Source organism: Carettochelys insculpta, chromosome 5 (genome assembly GCF_033958435.1).
Source record: "Carettochelys insculpta isolate YL-2023 chromosome 5, ASM3395843v1, whole genome shotgun sequence".
Classification (NCBI taxonomy): domain Eukaryota; kingdom Metazoa; phylum Chordata; order Testudines; family Carettochelyidae; genus Carettochelys; species Carettochelys insculpta.
This window is the reverse complement of record NC_134141.1, coordinates 58,995,936-59,014,707: the sequence shown is the minus strand read 5'-3', so window position 1 is coordinate 59,014,707 and position 18,772 is coordinate 58,995,936. Positions and strand designations below refer to the sequence as shown.

Here is an 18,772-nt window from a genome sequence, read left to right as displayed (position 1 = left end):
CTTTAAATTTCTTTGGTTAATATTTCAGATTATACTTTCATATTTTGAGGGACCTAAATATTCCTTCTTAAAATTCTAATAATCAAATAATGATCAACCCACACTTCTCAGGCTTTTGAGTGCAACTCACACCAGTTGACTTAAGTATTTTTAGATGCTGATTTAGCAAGGCACCTAAACACGGCCTAAGTTTAAGTACCAACATAGCTCCTTTGAATGTTTAAGGTTAGGCATGTTCTTAGGAAACTACATGGTATCTAAGGCTTTGATTCAGCAGAGGTTCAAGACCACAAACAAGTAGCAGGAAGGTCCTAGAAAATAAAAGTATACTGAATACATCAGATATTTGCAAACTACACTATGCAGAGGAAGAGAGAGACAGACACACACATGTACATGAATGAGATGCTTTACCTCCAATGTTGAGAGAATAACTTCAATTGCTGGGGAACCTTTGGTAGTCATTTCCTTCCTGGTTTTTTCTGCAAGTAAAAAAAAAAAAAATTCTAATCTCATCTGAAGGGACAAAAATTAAGTTATTTGACCAATTTCTGACCATAAGTAATGGGTACAATATTCAGAATAATTTAATCCAATTATTGAAAACAAACAAACAAACCCACCCTGCACACAGACAAAAGTCACTTAGGAGACAAAAGTATACCAAAATTAGGATGAGCAAACAGATTTAGACACAGTACAACTTAATTCATACCTTTATTTTTAATACAAAAATGATATTTTTAAAAATGTTCCTACATCTCTGCACACCACAGTTTTGGCAAAATACTGCAAAGAAAGACAGCTTGTGCAATATTTCTGATTCACATAAGAAGAAGAAGAATTTCTGGAAATTTCATGAGAAAGTCAGCTTTTTATATTTCCAGAACAATTTCCTGCTCTGTTTATATAGCAGCCTCATTCCATGCAAGGAAAGATGGGTTTTTAGGCACCATGTTGGAGGATTAACACATTACCAGAGATAATCTTGCTACAGACTGCAGCACAGTAGTACCAACATTTGGAAGGGGGAGGGGAGGAGTTAAAAGCATTGTAGTTCTGTACATTGATATTACTTTATGAATTAGACACAGAAAGCCCACATCACAGGAGTCTCTCTCTGCAAAAAGAGAGTGTTTTGTTTATCTTACCACATCTTTTCTGCAAATATTGCTGTCCTACGACTTAGAAACAGTGATCCAATATGGGAGCGTCAGGATCAGATTCCCTTATCTCCTGGGTTATGTTACCCGATATACGAAACTCCCAGAACAAATAAGTTTACAATCTCAATAAAGTTTCTTTCTTGTTTGCTTGTGGATGGGCACCAGGTTGTGAAGAACAGTTCATGAGAGAGTTTATTGTATGTGTTTTTGGAACATCTACTTTCTCACAGGCAAAGTGACACAGAAGGCAAACCTGGCTTTTCTTTGGATATGTACCAGTTTATTTTGGTTTGATTTTTTTACATATCAGGTGACGCAAATCAAATAGTAAAGCCACATCTTGAAACTTCACTTCCAACTGCAATATGAGAGCAAGATGAAGGAAAAAGACAAAAAACATTCTTAAGCTTGCTGACAGCATAGGCAAATAATGAGAATGACTATCCAAGTCATTTTAAGAGCAATTACTCACACCCAAAACCGTTTGCCTACTTCTAAAACTAGTTGTTTTCTTAATTACTACCCCACCAATAATATCTGAAGTGCGTTGGGACAAATGCAGATGTGCAAGAAGAGATGTTTCATACCTTACATCCAAAATATATTTTAGCTTCAAATGTGCTAAAAGACAATTAATGAAAACATACACTCTGCCAAAAAGTATTAATTATAACAACCAATAAAAAGATCAGTATTGTACTACACACTGAACAGTAACAGCAAGGGAGCCGTGCTAGTCAATACACTATCAAAACAAAAAGCAGTCAAGTAGCACTTTCAAGACTAGCAAAATAGTTTATTGGGCGAGCTTTCGTGGGACAGACCAGAACAGACTCAATATTGAAGGCACAGAGAACCAAAAACAGTAAGCAAGGAGGACAAATCAGAAAAAGATAATCAAGGTGAGCAAATCAGAGAGTGGAGGAGTGGCGTGGGGGAGGTCAAGAATTAGATTAAGCCAAGTATGCAGACGAGCCCCTATAGTGACTCAGAAAGTTCACATCTCAGTTCAAACCACGTGTTAATGTGCCAAATTTGAACATAAAAGCCAGCTTGGCTGTTTCTCTTTGAAGAGTGGTGCAAAAGTTTTTTTTTTTTTTTTCAGTAACACACATACCTTTAGGTCATTAATAGAAAGCCCTGTTCCATTAAAATGTTGACGAACTGGTTTGTGGATCTGGAGTGTTTTGATGTCTGTTGTGCCCATTAACCCTTTGTCTAAGGGAATTTGAAGTCTGTCCAATATACAAAGCATCTGCGCATTGTTGGCACATGATGGCATATATGGTGTTAGTAGAGGAGCATGAGAAAGTGCCCGTGATTCTGTGAGTAACCTGGTTGGGTCCAGTGATGGTATTTCCAGAGAAGATATGTGGACAAAGCTGGCAGCAGGCTGTCTTGCAAGGAAAGGTTACAGGACTGGTATTCCTGGGGTATAGACTGTGGCTGTTTGTGAGGATCCTCATAAGGTTGGGAGGTTGTCTGTAGGAGAGAACAGGCACATCACCCAGGGCCTTCTGGAGTGTGGCATCCTGATTAAGGATAGGTTGTAGGTCTTTAATAATTCATTGCAATAGTTTGAGTTGGGGGCTGTAGGTGATGACCAGTGGTGTTCTGTTCTTGGCTTTTTTGGGCTGATCTTGGAGTAGCTGGTTTCTGGGTATTCGTGTGGCCCTGTTGATTTGTTTTGTTCACTTCTCCTGGTGGGTAATTCAGGTTTATGAATATTTGGTAAAGATCTTGTAGTTTTTGGTCTCTGTCAAGTGGATCAGAGCAAATGCGATTGTATCTAAGAGCTTGACTCTAAACAATGGATCTAGTCACATGTGCAGGATGGAAGCTACAAGAGTGTAGATAAGTATAGTGATCAGTAGGTTTTCGGTACAGTGTTGTACTGGTCAGGCCATCCTTGATTAGTACTGTAGTGTCCAGGAAATGCATCTCTTGCATGTTGTAATTGAGGCATAAGTTGATGGTAGGGTGTAGATTGTTAGTCTCTGTGGAATTCTTCTAGAGTCTCTATACCATGGGTCCAAATCATAAAGATGTCATCAATGTATCTTAAGTAGAGGAGGGGCAATAGGGGATGAGAGCTGAGGAATTATTGTTCCAGGTCAGCCATAAATATATCAGCATATTCTGATGGGCACCTGCATGGCCCCACAATTCCTTTGGAGCACAGCTGACTAATTTGGTGGCTGTATATGTTGCACTGGGACTTAACTGCCACTTTCTTGAAACCTTCATATCTCAGCTGCACTACTGACCCAGTACTTCAGGCTCCTTGCTTCCATTTCCTTGAATATTTTGGTTTAGTCAGCTATGTTACTGATGCACAGTAAACAATTCAGAGGTTTCAAGAGACGTTCACTGTTTTTTCTAGTCATGTTCATCAAAAAGCATTAAGCATATCTTTGTTTGGGATTTGCTACTCGCTGATGCCTCTGCAAGCATTTAGAGCAGGGTTAAGCTCTTGAAACCATGCCCCCCCCCACCACCCCACACCTTTCTTATAAACGAAAGAGAAAATGGTGCTCGTTGATTGCATAGTTATTCAGTATTTCTTTTTGTTCTCATTTAGTGTATTTATTTTTAAGCCATTCATACTTAATTCCTGCCTTGCCTATCATTTCTCATTCACTATGAAGCGGTTGATGCTGGTTGGATTATAATGCCCAGGGGTCTGCAACCAACATAGCAAGAAGAGACACCTTCAAAAAAATCAATACTTCAAGTACTGCAATGCATGTGAATACAAGACAGTCCTTAAGAAATAATGTCAAATCACACTTTTTGTAACCCTGTTTTAAGAGCAGCGCACACACAATGATTTGTACCAGTTAGAAAGTTTAAGTTACTTTCACCCCTGGGTGGAGAACAAATGAGGACAAGGAAATGCTGCACTTGGGGATAGGCTCTTAAGCAGGAAAGAGCAATGTTAGCATCAACTCTCCATGCCCAGGCTCTACCCCCCTTGGCCCATAAACCTGCCCCCCCATCACCAGGCTTACTTGCTTCTCAGCCCCAAACCCAGCCCTCATCCCCAGGATTAACCCACCTCAATCAACAAGCTCCTCCAGCTGCATGCACTGCTGCTGCTCCTCTAGGGCTGCTGCCACCTCCTCAGCGTGGCTGTGCAGCTCCAGGAGGGGCAAACTCAGGCACTCCTCACCCCAGCTCTCTTGTGGGTTTAGCACTTCCTCCACCTGCCGTGCAGGTGGCTCCCTGCCCTGCCACCACAGAAGTAATGGAACTAAATTTAATTAGTTTAATGCTCAGATTGCTCCTGCTTCCCTGCCAGCCATTAAACCAATTAAATTTAGTTCCATTATTCCAGCGGCAGAAGGGCAGGGAACCACAGGAGAAGTCAGCAGCACCCAGAACCTCAACTGACTTCCTCAAGTGCCACATGTGGCTCCGGCGCAGCAGGTTGCTGACCTCTGTCCAGCAATCTCACCTGATTTGGCCATGCTTATGTTCATCCATAAGCTACCAAACAAAAAAACTTACTAGACTATTCAGCTACAGTACTGAGGAACCGAGAAGGAACAGTACAATTGGAGGTTGGAATAACGATACATAAAATCTATACAAAACAGGAGGAATGAAGATCTTGAACATGTTCTCCAGTCTTCCTTAAAAAGGACAACTTCCAGTTATTATAAATTCAATTCTTCTGAAAAGGTCACAGATTTGAGAGGAAAATCTGCACACATTGAAAAGATCTTTGTCCTGAACACCAACAACAATGCTCTCAGAGGCAAAATGAACTAAGATCATACAGAACTTCAGCAAGGGGATATACGAACGCCAAAGAGGAAGGGGAAAAAAAAGACTAAGATGCCTCTGCTGTAGAGCATATGAGAAATAGAACCACCTCAACTTCATTCTTCGAGCTATTTGCCATTCCCTTTCTGTCCGCCAGGCAGTTACAATGGATTTGGTTGCACCTGCAAGCTCTGTTGATCAGTTAGCTGCTTTATATATTAATGAGGTTCCTTCTTTATTATTCAAGAGTATTACTGGATGTGCTTTTAGGGTATCAGAAAGAATCTTTTATCCAAAGACCCTCAAAGTTATATTCTTCTTCAGCCAGGAAATGCAGAAAAAATACTTAAGTGTATGTTATTTTTACCATTTGACTAAATTATAAATGAAAAAAATCATTTCTATATGGCATTTTCTTAAGCAACAATACAAGTGCTTGGGTCTTTTTTAATGCTTATATACATTAGTAAGGACAAACTATGACAGAAATTATATGCAGCTAAGAAAGAGCCTTGATCCTAACATCCTTGTTCACGTAGAATAGTACGATAATGCAAAAAGTTCTGCTGTTTATTTTGACAGAATTACTCAGAACAGGACAGGAGTGTACATAAGTAAAGATGGCAGAATGACACCTTATAGCAGACCAGAAATACTTTACAATATGGTAAAACATTAGATTATTAAGAACTGACACAGGACAATCTTCTACTAATAGAGAATCTTGTGGCCTACATGCAAGTGCATGAACACAAAGTCATAAATACAACTTTTCACTTTTTGTTCACAGAAAACAAAAATACAGAAATTCTTTCAGAGGGCAAAGCAATAAAAACCAACAGCATGTCAGGGCTGATATATGGCACTTAAATATCCTGTATACAAGTATGTTTGTGAGTGACAGGTGGGAAAACATTTGAGTAAAAAAAATAAATAAATATTTACCTTGACTCTGAGCCAGATGAAGAATCTTTGAAGTAACATATCTGGCATTGTCTGCTTCTCCTAACAAAGACTCTGAATTGATCTTCTCCAGCTGTGACAGCAGACCCACAATCCGAGAACTGTTAGAAAGACTGGAAGAAACATTTTATATTTATGTTTCAATTTGTATTCAACAAATGAAAAATATTTTGTTTCTGGGTCACAGGGCAAAAATTCCATTAGTTACATTTTTTCAAAGCCAAAGTTAGTTCTTTGATGAATTAGGTTTAGCTCAGTAGCATCTGAACAATTTTACAGTTAAAACAATGCTCTGCTATAGTTATTTCTCAAAATCAGCTTTTCTTCCCTGGTACTTATGACATACTTATACAGACAGCACAAACACAGTGGGGCAGAATTGTCTGTGATATGTCCTTAAAAGGCAATATACATTTTTCTCTTGAAATCAATGGTAAATTCCCATTATTTTCCAAGGGGTGTGTGTGTGTGTGTGTGTGTGTGTGTGTGTGTGTGTCCCAATTATTGAGATTATGATGTGAAATTCAGGACAAATAACTAATTTGTACCACTTTTTATTACAAATCCATTGTTGTTAGCGACTTATTTTTTCAAATTCGTATCTGTGACACCACAACATTTAATCTGGATTGGAACTACAACTATATAAAACTGGGACTATCACATCTTCCCCGGAACAACTTCTATTGTAAGGCCCCTCTTGGCAAGGGGTATCTCCAGACCAGTTGTGACCAGGGTAGCCCTTGGCACTACATCCCTGGTGGAGCTCTCAAGCAAGATGGGTAAAAAGCTGGAAGGGATAACCACTAGGGAGCTAAAGCAGCACAGTACTTAAACAGACCATCAATATTAGGTGGAAGGTCTTTATTTTATAATTCTCATAAAAATCAAACTAAGGACTAAGAGAACGTTTAAAATTAAACAGGCATTCCTATGAACATTGCTCTATCAGATTTTTGTCTCCTTTTGGTAACAAGTTCAGTTTAGCCTGATGTCACTTATGGAAAAGTGATGTAATTTTAAAATAAGAAGCTCTTTAACACAGGTAATATAAATATATCCCAGCATATTGTATGCAATTATATTCTTAATTTACATGCCTTCACAAGGATGGTTCAAATCTCCTACGACACAAATCAACTGTTCTTCAGCTACACGGTACATAAAAACACTTTAGAAGTCATGGAGAAAAGTAAAAAAAATCTGATTAAAAAAAAAATTAATTCTTCATTTTTAGATGCACCTCACCATTTAAAAACAATGTTTAAAAAAAATTCCATGAACATAATTAAAATGACTGCTGTGTACAACTATGCTTCGTAAGAGTGGTTACTTACCATTGTAGCTGTTGTTCTTTAAGATGCGTTGCTCAGGTCAATTCCATGTAGGTGTGTGCATACGCGCATTGTTAGAAGTTTTTCTCCTAACAATACCTATTGAGCAGGCAGGGTTCCCCCGGAGTGGTCCTGGCATATCAGCCCATATATACTCCTCCTGGCTCCACACCTCTCCAGTTCCTTCTTACCAGACTACTCTGATGAAGGGGGGGGTGAGCAGGATTTCAAATGGACGTGAGCAACATCTCGAAAAACGAACAGTTAACAATGGTAAGTAACCATTCTTTCTTCTTCGAGTGCTTGCTCATGTGCATGCCGTGTAGTCCTATGGCACCTTACAGACGAACACATATTTTGGAGTAGAAGCTTTTGTGGGCAAAGACCCACTTCATCAGATGCATGAGTGGGTCTTTGCCCACAAAAGCTTCTGCTCCAAAATATCTTAGTCTATAAGGTGCCACAGGACTTCTTGTGTTCAATGATACAGACTAACACAGCTACCTCTCTGATACATTCCATGTAGGTGACTCCAAAGCAGACATCCCGGGAGGTGGGATCAGGGTTCTAATCCTCCACTGAGTGGAGGGCAGCAGCCTCCCTAGTATGGTGTGTCAAGGCACACTGGCTGGTAAAGGTGTCGACAGAGGACCAAGTGGCTGCCCTACAAAAGTGGGACCTGAGCCACGAAAGCAGCTGAAGAGGCCTGCACAGTATTAGAGTGGGCCGTGAGAGGAGCAGCTGGGACCTGTGCCAGCACATACCACTCAATACAAACCATGAACCAGGAAGACAGTCTCTGGGCAGGAACCGGTTCACCCTTCATTCGATCCACAACGGCCACAAAGAGCTGGGGTGACTTGTGAAAGGGTTTTTGTCCTATTTAAATAAAAGGCTAAGACTCTTCTAATATCCAAGGTGTGTACCGCCTGTTCTTTACCTGATGCATGAGGTTTTGGGTAAAATAAAGGAAGACAGACATCCTGGGACAAATGAAATGCAACACCACTTTCGGAAAAAAAAGCAGGGTGGTGGCATAACCTAATTTTGCTCTTAAAGAAAATGGTATGGGGGAATCCGTAGTGAGCGCCTGAAGCAACACAAGAACCACTAGAAGGGGTCCCTTGTAAGACAGGTGTAGCAATGAACATATCACCAGGGGTTTGAAACAGGGGGCCCAGGAGCTTAAAGAGGACCAAGTTAAGATCCCACTGGGGAACAGGATGCTGCACATGCAGGCAAAGCCTGTCCAGCCCTTTAAGGAATCTATTCACCATTGGATCCACAAAGAGGGTCTTTCCCCCAACCCCTGGGTGGAATGTGGAAATAGCAAAAACTGTGAACCCTGAGCGAGGGAGACGATAACCCTTGGAGTCTGAGACCCAGAAGGTAATCCAGGAACAAGGGAACCAGAGTCTTCACAGGGGGCACCTCCCTCTGGCTAGACCAGGTGTTAAAATGCTTCCACTTGCACAGATATGTAGCCCTACTGGAAGGTTTCCTGCTCCCTAGAAGCACTTCCTGAACCCAGGTGGAGCACTGCAGCTCCACTGCAATCAGCCACAGAGTTTCCATGCCATCAGGTGCAGGGACTGCAGATCCAGGTGATGGATGGTTTTTGGGCCCATGCCAGCCACATTTGCAATGGGTGCATGCAGAATCTGGTGTGATGAACAATGCAGGCACAAGCCGCCCTAAGTCCCAGAAGGTGCATGCAGGTCCTTGCCATTGTTACTAGGAACGTTTGCAAGTCCCAACAGAGGACCTGATTACCAGGAAACGAGACCTGGTGAGGAAACCCCTAGCTGTCCCCAAGTCCAGGGATGCACCTACATACTCTATAATGGAGGTGGGCACCAGAATCAATTTGGGCAGGTTGAATAGTAGGCCCAGATGCTGAAAAAAGACTTGGGCCCGGGTGATATGTTCCCTCACTTGGTCAGCTGAAGTGTCCCATAACCGCCAATCATCCAGGTATGGGAACACCTGAAATCCTGCACCTTTCTGAGAGCAGCGGCGATGACCACCATGCATTTTGTAAAAACTTGGGGAAGCCGTAGAGAAACCAAAGGGAAGTACTGTATACTGGTAGCGATCCCGGCCCACCATAAAGTGAAGGAAACATTGGTGGCACGGCATAATAGAAGTATAGCAGTAGGCATCCTTTAGATCAAAGGCAGCATACCAATTTCCAGGTGCTAGGGAAGGGATGATGGACACCAGGATCCCCACTCTGAACTTGCTCTTGACAACAAAGGCACTGAAATTCCAAAGGTCAAGAATGGGACGGAACCCTCCCTTCTCTTTGGGGAACAGGAAATAACAAGGAGTAAAAAACTATTGGAACCCACCCCTTCTGTGGGGACCATCTCAACCGCTCCCTGGGGCAAGAAGTGGTCACACCTCTTCTCACAGAAGACTCTTAAGAGGGACAGGTAGCGGGATGGGATGTGGGGAAGGAACGAAAGGGGATAGCATATCCCCTTCCCACCATCTCCAGGATCCAGGGGTATGGGACAATATATACCCAAGCCTGGTGTAAAGAGAACAAAATGGTCCTGGAAGGGAAAAGGTGACATTGGTGAGCTCCTTGAGCGTACCTTCAAAATCCTGGGGGGTACCCTGAGGGTTTGCAGAACCACAGGCAGGGTCAGTCCAGCATCGACTGGTGGCAGTGTCTGCCATTACTTCTGCTGCAGCAATGGAAGCCAGGACATAGGCCTCCTGGGAGGACCTCGGGGCATTCCTGCCTGAAAAGGAGCACCAGGACTTGAGGGTATCCCAAATATCCTTCAAGAACAAATGCTGGTGTGTCTGTTTGGAAAAAGAGAGAGAGGCCCTCAAAGGGGAGGCCCTGGATGGTAATCTGCAGCTCAGGAGACACCTCTGAGCCCTGCAAACAGGAGCTGTGACACATGACCAGCCCTGTGGCCATGGTATGGGCCACCCGCATCCGCTGCATCAAGGGTGGCTTGCAGCACTGTCCTAGAGATGGATCTGCCCTCCTCCAAAAGCACCCTAAACTCAGGCTTGAAATCCCTGGGGAGCAGCTCAGAAAACTTGTCCATGGAGGCCCAGGTCTTATAGGCATAGCAAAAAAAACAGCACCTGCTGATTTGCTATATGAAGCTGCAGCCTGCCTGAGGCATAGGCCTTCCTGCCCAGCAGGTGCATTTTCTTAGTGTCCCTATTGTTAGGGGTCTTTTCCAGTTGCCCCTGCCTCTCCTGCTGGCTCACCACAAGGATGACAAATAAGCCTGGAGGTAGATCGGAGAAAAGGTAGTTATGCCTCTCCTTGGGCACAAAGTACTGGTGCTCAGCCGTCTTGTCTGTCAGAGAGATGGAGGCCGGGGTCTGCCACAGGGACTTAGACATCTTGGCCACCATTTTGTTTATAGGGAGCCCCACAGAAAGTACCTCAGGACATTGTCACATAACAAACTAACAACTATTTAGAGTAACTGATAACACTAACGAATTGCAAAGGACACTTGCAACTGGAGCAGGAGAATGCTCCAATGACCTTCATGGACGATAAGAAGGAACTGGAGCGGCGTGGAGCCAGCAAAGGTATATATGGGCTGATATGCCGGCACCACTCCAGAGGGCGCCCTGCCAGCTCAACGGTACTGCTAGGGGAAAAACATCTGACAACTCAGGCATGCTGTGCGCACACACCTACACAAAAGAAAAACTGGCACAGAAGAGCATTTCATTCCAGCTCAGCAATATTAAACTTATTTTAATCAATATACAGCAAGTTTGGCTACTTGCAATAAAACTAAAGAATGATACTAACATTGTAGAGTAAATGCTGTTTATAAAGAAATTGGTGGGTTATTATTACTTGAACCATATCTTAGAACAACAAGATGGTTATGCTCTTGTTCAGTTTGCCACAAGATTATACTACCATTGGATGTAAATATTAAAACAAGAGGGGAAAAAGTTGACAAGCATTTTATTACTGTGGAAACAACATGATGCAAACATCCTTCCAGAAACACTTCATTTTTCTAAACTGAACCTAAAAGCACACTTCACAAGCATGACCAAAGTAACTTTTAAAAGAAAGATTGCCACATGTTCATGCCCAACATGACACATCCCTCAAACTGACATAAAATGCTTGAAGACATCCTGAGAAATCTGAAGTTTATGTTCTAAAAACCTCATTGCTAAATATAAGCATGTCAGATTCACACTTTTGTACTCACATTTCCTCTCTCCTTCTCAGTTGTTCATGTTTTACTTCCTTACAGAGGATAACACTTAGGCTTGTCAAAAGTTATTTTTAAAAATAACAAATTTGAAGCAAAGTTAAATATTAAACTATTTTTAGAAAGTGTTCACAGTTGTGCAAAATTATGGACTTTAAATATTTAAATTTTCATGCCGCAGGAAATTAGCAACAGTTATACAATTATCCAATGAGATTAGATTGAGATGCAAAAAATTAAGTTTTGTAACTGTTCAAACACAAACTTTCAGCATAATATGCAAAAGAAATACACAAACCACGTAGCCTTAAATCAAATTAATTCACTAATGCATTCTTCCTACATTGCCTACCTGTACATTTTGATTACCAATGGATTTGTCAATTTGTTCACATACATTTAAATTGACATTCACCAATGTTTAACAATAAAATACAACCCTTCCAAGATTAATCATAATCCAGGACAGAAGTGAGCACTGCTACTAAAACAGGAGGGGATGATATGCCATAACAACAAATCTTCACATTTTCCAGTCAAACACCTCCACGGCTAATCCCCCATCCAAAACTGAGATCCAGCACCAACTGTATGTACTGAGTTTGAAGTCACCCAGGATAATCTCATTACAACAGAAGCCCTGATAGCTGACTGCTGACAGAACATTCACATGAACAAACAGCAGTCTGGTGGCATCTTAAAGACTAACAAATTTATTAGGGTGTAAGATTTTGAGAGATACAACCCACTTACTCAGATGCCTGAAATGAGTTGCTTTTTACAATAGCTTATGCCCTAATAAACTGTTAGTCTTTAACGTGCCATCAGACTCCTTCTTTTTGCTTAAACAGACTAACACAGCTACCTCTCTGAAACCTGTATCAGGTGTTCACATGGTAATCTCCAAGGAAAATTATGCTCAGTAACTTCATATCCAAAATGGATAAACTGGCTGGATATCGGACTAGAAAATAGTCTGTATCATAGCCGCTTGTACACTAAGAATTTTTGTTTTTTCTCTTATGACTCATTCTCACACTTGAATGTAGTTTTAGGGTGTAAAATACAGTACATTTAAACACAAATGTGACTAGTAAAGCCACAACACCCACAGAGCTCACAGCGTTTAGCTTTGTACACTGTTCGTAGTTTCTTCTTCATCACATCCCCAGCATCCTTATCAGGAAGAAGCAAGATTAGGTGGCCCTTAGCTGCTTTGAATCCGGGTACAGTCTTCTCCCTCTGGGAAAACCTAAGTCCACTCAAGCACCCTCTTCCAGCAGAAGACTATTTCTTGGATACTGAACACTTTCTTCGTTGAATAGGTGCCTTCCTCAATTGTTTTCTTGATATTATCGGGGGGGTGTATTTCTTAGCTGCTGCAGTATCAGCACTAGCCATCTCATCAGCCATCTTGACAGCCTAGAGGCAGAAGTGCCTCTTGAACCATCCCCAGTTGACCACAAACTTCTGTCTGTGATCTTGGTCTCTTATTATGGTCATAATTACGGTTTGTTTTTTGGGGTTTTTTTTTCCTGCCTTAACTTGTACTGCTAGCTAGCTTAGAGATATATTCCACTGGTTTTGGTCCTGTATCCACACAGAAAATATGCTCCAGGTTTTCCATCAAACTACTTGCTGATCAGCGTATTTTAATAGCACTCATCTCTGTTACACACTGGACACTAGTCCTGATCTTGCTGGCATTACTTGGAATTGTTCAAATACCGGTCAGAGCAAAACCTAGGACAATGCCAAGGTCTCCCGTCCCCCCTCCCCCCCCACATATCAAAACACCTTAAAACATCTAAATTAGCACCCAAATTAATGGTTTTCCTTATTGCTAGTACTACTGCTAGACACTCCACTATCACTTGTGGGTGTTTCAGACTCATGATGCTGGATGGTACAATCACAACAAGCCTAAAACGTTTAGGGAATACTGTATTTTTATCAACATGCTTACAACCATCTGGTATAATGTCTGTTGCTATAATAGTTTTCGCTCCAGTCTGTATGAAGACCAACACACAGTCCCCCACCACCACACTTAAAAACAGACTTGCACATGGGACAAAGTCCTGTCAGTGGATGTGATATATCTGGACTTCAGCAAAGCTTTTAATATGGTCTCCCACAGCATTCTTGTAAGCAAGATAAAGTATGGGTGGTTTGAATGAACCAAAAGGTAAAAAGAAAGGTGGTTAGATCATGGGATTCAGTGGGTAGTGATCAACAGCTCCACGTCTCATTGGCAGCTGGCATCAAGTGCGTGCCCCAGGGGTCGGTCCTGAGGCCAGCTTTGTTCAACATCTTCATTAATGATCTGGATGATGGGATGGACCGGATCCTCAGCAAGTTCACAGCTTGAGGGTGGAAGTAGCTCAATACACTAGAGAGTAGGAGAGGATCCTGAGTGACTTAGACAAATTAGAAGATTGAACCTCATCAACATTTTTGGCTCATCGAGAACAAGCAGAGTCCTGCCCTTAGGACAAAAGAATTCCATGCACTGCCACTGACTGGCTAAGCAACAGTTTTGCAGAAAAGAGTGTAGGGATTACAATGGATGAGAAGCTCGTATGAGTCAACCGTGTACCCTTGTCGCCAAAAAGGTTAACTGCATACTGAGCTGCATTAACAGGAGCACTGCCAGCAGATCAAGGGAAGTTGTTTGTTCCTCTTTATTCAACACTGGTGAGGCCACACCTGGGTCACTATGCCCAGTTTTGGGTCCTCATAACATACCAGATGTGGACAATTTGCAGATTGTCCAGAGAAGGGTAAGGAAAATTATTAGGGAGCCAGAGCACATGACTTATGAGGTGATGCTGAGGGAACTGGGCTGTCTGCAGATGAAATGAATAAGGGGGAGGGAGGGAGGTGGTATTGATAGCAGCCTTCAACTACATGGTGGGTTGAGCCATCCCCATCCATAAGATGAGGTGGAGCAGCTGCCCCAGAGTCTGTGCTTTTGGGGGCCCCATGATGGTTGACCCACCTATTCTATGCATGAGGGAGTGGGGATTGCCTGGTACAGGGCCTCGGCAGTGGGGGCAGGTAGTGGCATTGCCTGTATTCAACTTTCCCCCCTATCTCCAGCACTCAACACATGGCACTTTGCCCCTGCCTCCCAGCTCACGGAACCCTGTCTCTCTGTGGGCAGTGGGATGCCTCCTTTCCCCATCTCAGGTAATCCCTGACCAGTCTGGCTGGGGAGGGGAACAGGAGTCAGGACAGAGGCTGAGCAGTGAAGGAGTGGAGATGACAGCATTGGGGGCAGTACTGCCCGTGGGTCCATGCCTGGGGCACTGGGAGGGCTGCCCTAGGCCTTGCTCCCACCTCAACCCTATTGATGGGAGGCTCCAAAGAGAATGGAGCTAGGCTGTTCTCAGCAGTAGCAATGACACAACAAGCAGCAATGACCTCAAATTGCAGAGGGGGAGGTCTCAGTTGGATACTAGGAGAAATTATTCACTAGGATGGTGATAAAGCCCTGGAATGGGTTGCTCGGGAAGGTGGTGGAATCTTCCACCTTAGAGGTTTATAACGCCACTCTAGATAAAGTCCTGCTGAAATGATTTACTTGGGGCTGGTCCTGCTTTAAGCAGGCAGTGGACAAGATGACCTCCTGACGTTTTTTCATACTTTAATCTATTACTTGGTATCCTGCTTGTGCACTTTAGCAGCAGCTCATCTTTCTCCAAATCTCTTTGCAGTCACTAATCAGAGGACTGTCTGGGGACCTACATACGAGCCCCTGGAGGAGCAGCTCTAAAGCAACCAAATAAGCTATTTCTCAGGGAATGCCTTGCTATTAAATAATGAACTACCATTATGGCTGTGCCTTTGAAGATTAAACACATTGTTAATGTAGACTCACATTCTACAAGGCAGCACAGAAGGAGGCAGGAAGGAGACACAATGGACACACAACAGCAGTTGCAAAATCTTCCCTGTGGAAGCCAAACGTGATGATGAACCCATGCTATTCCACTGGAACACACCTGTATGCAGAGCTGCTAAGAACATAAGAACATAAGAACATAAGAATGGCCATACTGGGTCAGACCAAAGGTCCATCAAGCCCAGCATCCCATCTGCCGACGGTGGCCAATGCCAGGTGCCCCAGAGAAGGAGAACAGAAGACAAGTGATTTATCTCCTGCCATCCATCTCCTGCCCTTGTTATGAAGGCTAGGGCACCATACTTTATCCCTGGCTAATAGCCATTTATGGACCTGACCTGCAAAAATTTATCAAGCTCTTTTTTAAACCCTAATAGAGTCCTGGCCTTCACAGCCTCCTCGGGCAAGGAGTTCCACAGGTTGACTGTGCGCTGTGTGAAGAAAAATTTCCTTTTATTAGTTTTGAACCTACTACCCATCAATTTCATTTGGTGTCCCCTAGTTCTTGTATTATGGGAAAAGGTAAATAATTTTTCTATATTCACTTTCTCCACACCATTCATGATTTTATATACCTCTATCATATCGCCCCTCAATCGCCTCTTTTCCAAACTGAAAAGTCCCAGTCTCTCTAGCCTCTCCCCATATGGGACCCTTTCCAAGCCCCTAATCATCTTAGTCGCCCTTTTCTGAACGTTTTCTAATGCCAATATATCTTTTTTGAGGTGAGGAGACCACATCTGCACGCAGTACTCGAGATGTGGGCGTACCATAGTTTTATATAGGGGAAGTATGATATCTTTTGTCTTATTATCGATCCCTTTTTTAATAATTCCTAACATCCTATTTGCCTTACTAACTGCCGCTGCACACTGCGTGGATGTCTTCAGAGAACTATCCACTATAACTCCAAGATCCCTTTCCTGATCTGTCGTAGCTAAATTTGACCCCATCATGTAGTACATGTAATTTGGGTTATTTTTTCCAACATGCATTACCTTACACTTACCCACATTAAATTTCATTTGCCATTTTGCTGCCCAATCACTCAGTTTGCTGAGATCTTTTTGTAGTTCTTCACAATCCCTTTTGCTTTTGACTGTCCTGAACAACTTGGTGTCATCTGCAAACTTTGCCACCTCACTGCTTACCTCATTTTCTAGATCATTGATGAACAAGTTGAACAGGATCGGTCCCAGGACTGACCCCTGGGGAACACCACTAGTTACCCCCCTCCATTGTGAAAATTTACCATTTATTCCAACCCTTTGTTTTCTGTCTTTTAACCAATTCCCGATCCATGAAAGGACCTTTCCTCCTATCCCATGACCACCTAATTTACATAAAAGCCTTTGGTGTGGGACCGTGTCAAAGGCTTTCTGGAAATCTAGGTATATTATGTCCACTGGGTGCCCCTTGTCCGCATGTTTATTAACCCCTTCAAAGAATTCTAATAGATTAGACAGACACGACTTCCCTCTGCAGAAACCATGCTGACTTTTGCCCAACAATTCGTGCTCTTCTATGTGCCTTGCAATTTTACTCTTTACTAGTGTTTCTACTAATTTACCTGGTACTGATGTTAAACTTATCGGTCTATAATTGCCAGGATCTCCTCTAGAGCCTTTTTTAAATATTGGCGTTATATTGGCCGTCTTCCAGTCATTTGGTACCAAAGTGGATTTAAAGGATAGGTTACAAACCACTGTTAATAACTCCGCAATTTCACATTTGAGTTCTTTCAGAACCCTTGGGTGAATGCCATCTGGTCCTGGAGACTTGTTACTATTCAGCTTATCAATTAATTCCAAAACCTCCTCTAATGTCACTTCAATCTGAGTGAGTTCCTCAGATTTGTCGCCTAAAAAGGCTGGCTCAGATTTAGGAACCTCTGTAACATCTTCAGCCGTGAAGACTGAAGCAAAGAAATCATTTAATCGCTCCGCAATGGCACTGTCTTCCTTGATCGCTCCTTTTATATCTTTATCATCCAAGGGCCCCACTGCTTTTTTAGCAGGCTTCCTGCTTCTAATGTATTTAAAAAACATTTTACTATTGTTTTTTGAATTTTTGGCTAGCTGTTCCTCAAAATCTTTTTTGGCTTTTCTTACTACATTATGACAGTTAATTTGGGAGTGTTTATGTTCCTTTCTATTTTCCTCACTAGGATTTGACTTCCACTTTTTAAAAGCTGCCCTTTTCTCTCTCACTGCCTTTTTAACATGGCTGTTTAGCCATGGTGGTTCTTTGTTCTTTGCTGACTTTCAAAGAGCTGTAGGGGTGCTGAATGCCTGGCTCTGTCCCAGGCCGACCTCCACTTCACTCCCTTCTCCTGAGCATGTTCTCACACCTTTCTCTCCCCACTCCCAAGTTCCTGAACGCCATGAACCAGCTGATTGCTGCAGGTGGGAGGCATAGGGAGAGAAGTGGCTCATGCACCAATTTAGATGCATATGTGCATTATTGTCAACAGAAGATCTCAGTCACGTTTAATAAGCTTAGCCATTATATCCTGTTTTAAATAGGTAACTGAAAAGCTGAATTTTAAAAATTAAGTTTGCAATAAATTTCCAAGTAATTAAACAGCTGAAGCTTTCTGTTCTATTTCTGTTGCACACTTCATGTTGCGTAGGGTATTTCAACCTTAGAAAGGTGACAGTTGCAGTACAGAAAAGCAAGAAGAGTCCAAAGGATGAAAAAATTATAATTATGATTTGACAGGGACTCACCACTATAGACTTTTCCTTAGGGTGTCAAATCTATCAGTAATGAGGATTAGAGCTTTGTTTTTATTGCCTATCTTTACAGTTTTAGAAGTATAGTTTAACTCCATGAAACTACTTAGCCAGCATGAACTAAAGGCGACCAATTAAGTCTATTTATGTGCTCTCTAGATGTAACACTGTACAAGAATAATTACAAAATCCAAGAACTTTGGTATATACCAAACACAAAAGTCAACAACAGCTTATGTGCGATTCACACAAAGCATCTTAAAATAGCCATAAGAGAAATTTATTTTCCTCCTACTTTCACACAGCACTAACTTAGTCTCAGAAAATCTGGCCTGCCTAGGTTTACCCAAGGCCAGAAAAAATAAGGTAAGCTGATAAGACAGACAGGGGACAGACACTACCATCAGAAAATCTATAAGAAAGGCTCTGTCTGGAAACCTCAAAACTCCCGAGAAGGCAGATGCTGATGCTCATTGGACCATGTCCAGGGTCTCCAAACGTCTGTGCCAAGTCTCTCTCACCTCAATCTTATTATTAACAGCAAGTGGAAGCAGATTTTCCCATCTCTCACCTTAAAACTTCCTAGATGTTTTAAAAGTACACTCATCCCTCATTTAACGAGTACTCTACTAATGAGTACTTGCTAAAACAAGGGATGCACATACTTACCACCGTTCAC

At 42.2% G+C, this 18,772-nt stretch overlaps 1 protein-coding gene across 5 annotated transcripts in view; it reads right to left on the bottom strand.

Annotated features, from left to right (window-relative positions):
* The window catches only part of AGTPBP1 (ATP/GTP binding carboxypeptidase 1), a 159,691-nt gene that overhangs the window by 91,394 nt on the left and 49,525 nt on the right, over window positions 1-18,772 (bottom strand). For all 5 annotated transcript variants that reach the window (XM_074995161.1, XM_074995159.1, XM_074995164.1 and 2 more), the window contains exons 3-4: window positions 5,880-6,010; window positions 415-482 (exon numbers count right to left, since the gene is read on the bottom strand). In XM_074995161.1, coding sequence (XP_074851262.1) covers window positions 415-482; window positions 5,880-6,010 — 199 coding nt within the window. The remainder of the gene's footprint in view (window positions 1-414; window positions 483-5,879; window positions 6,011-18,772) is intronic.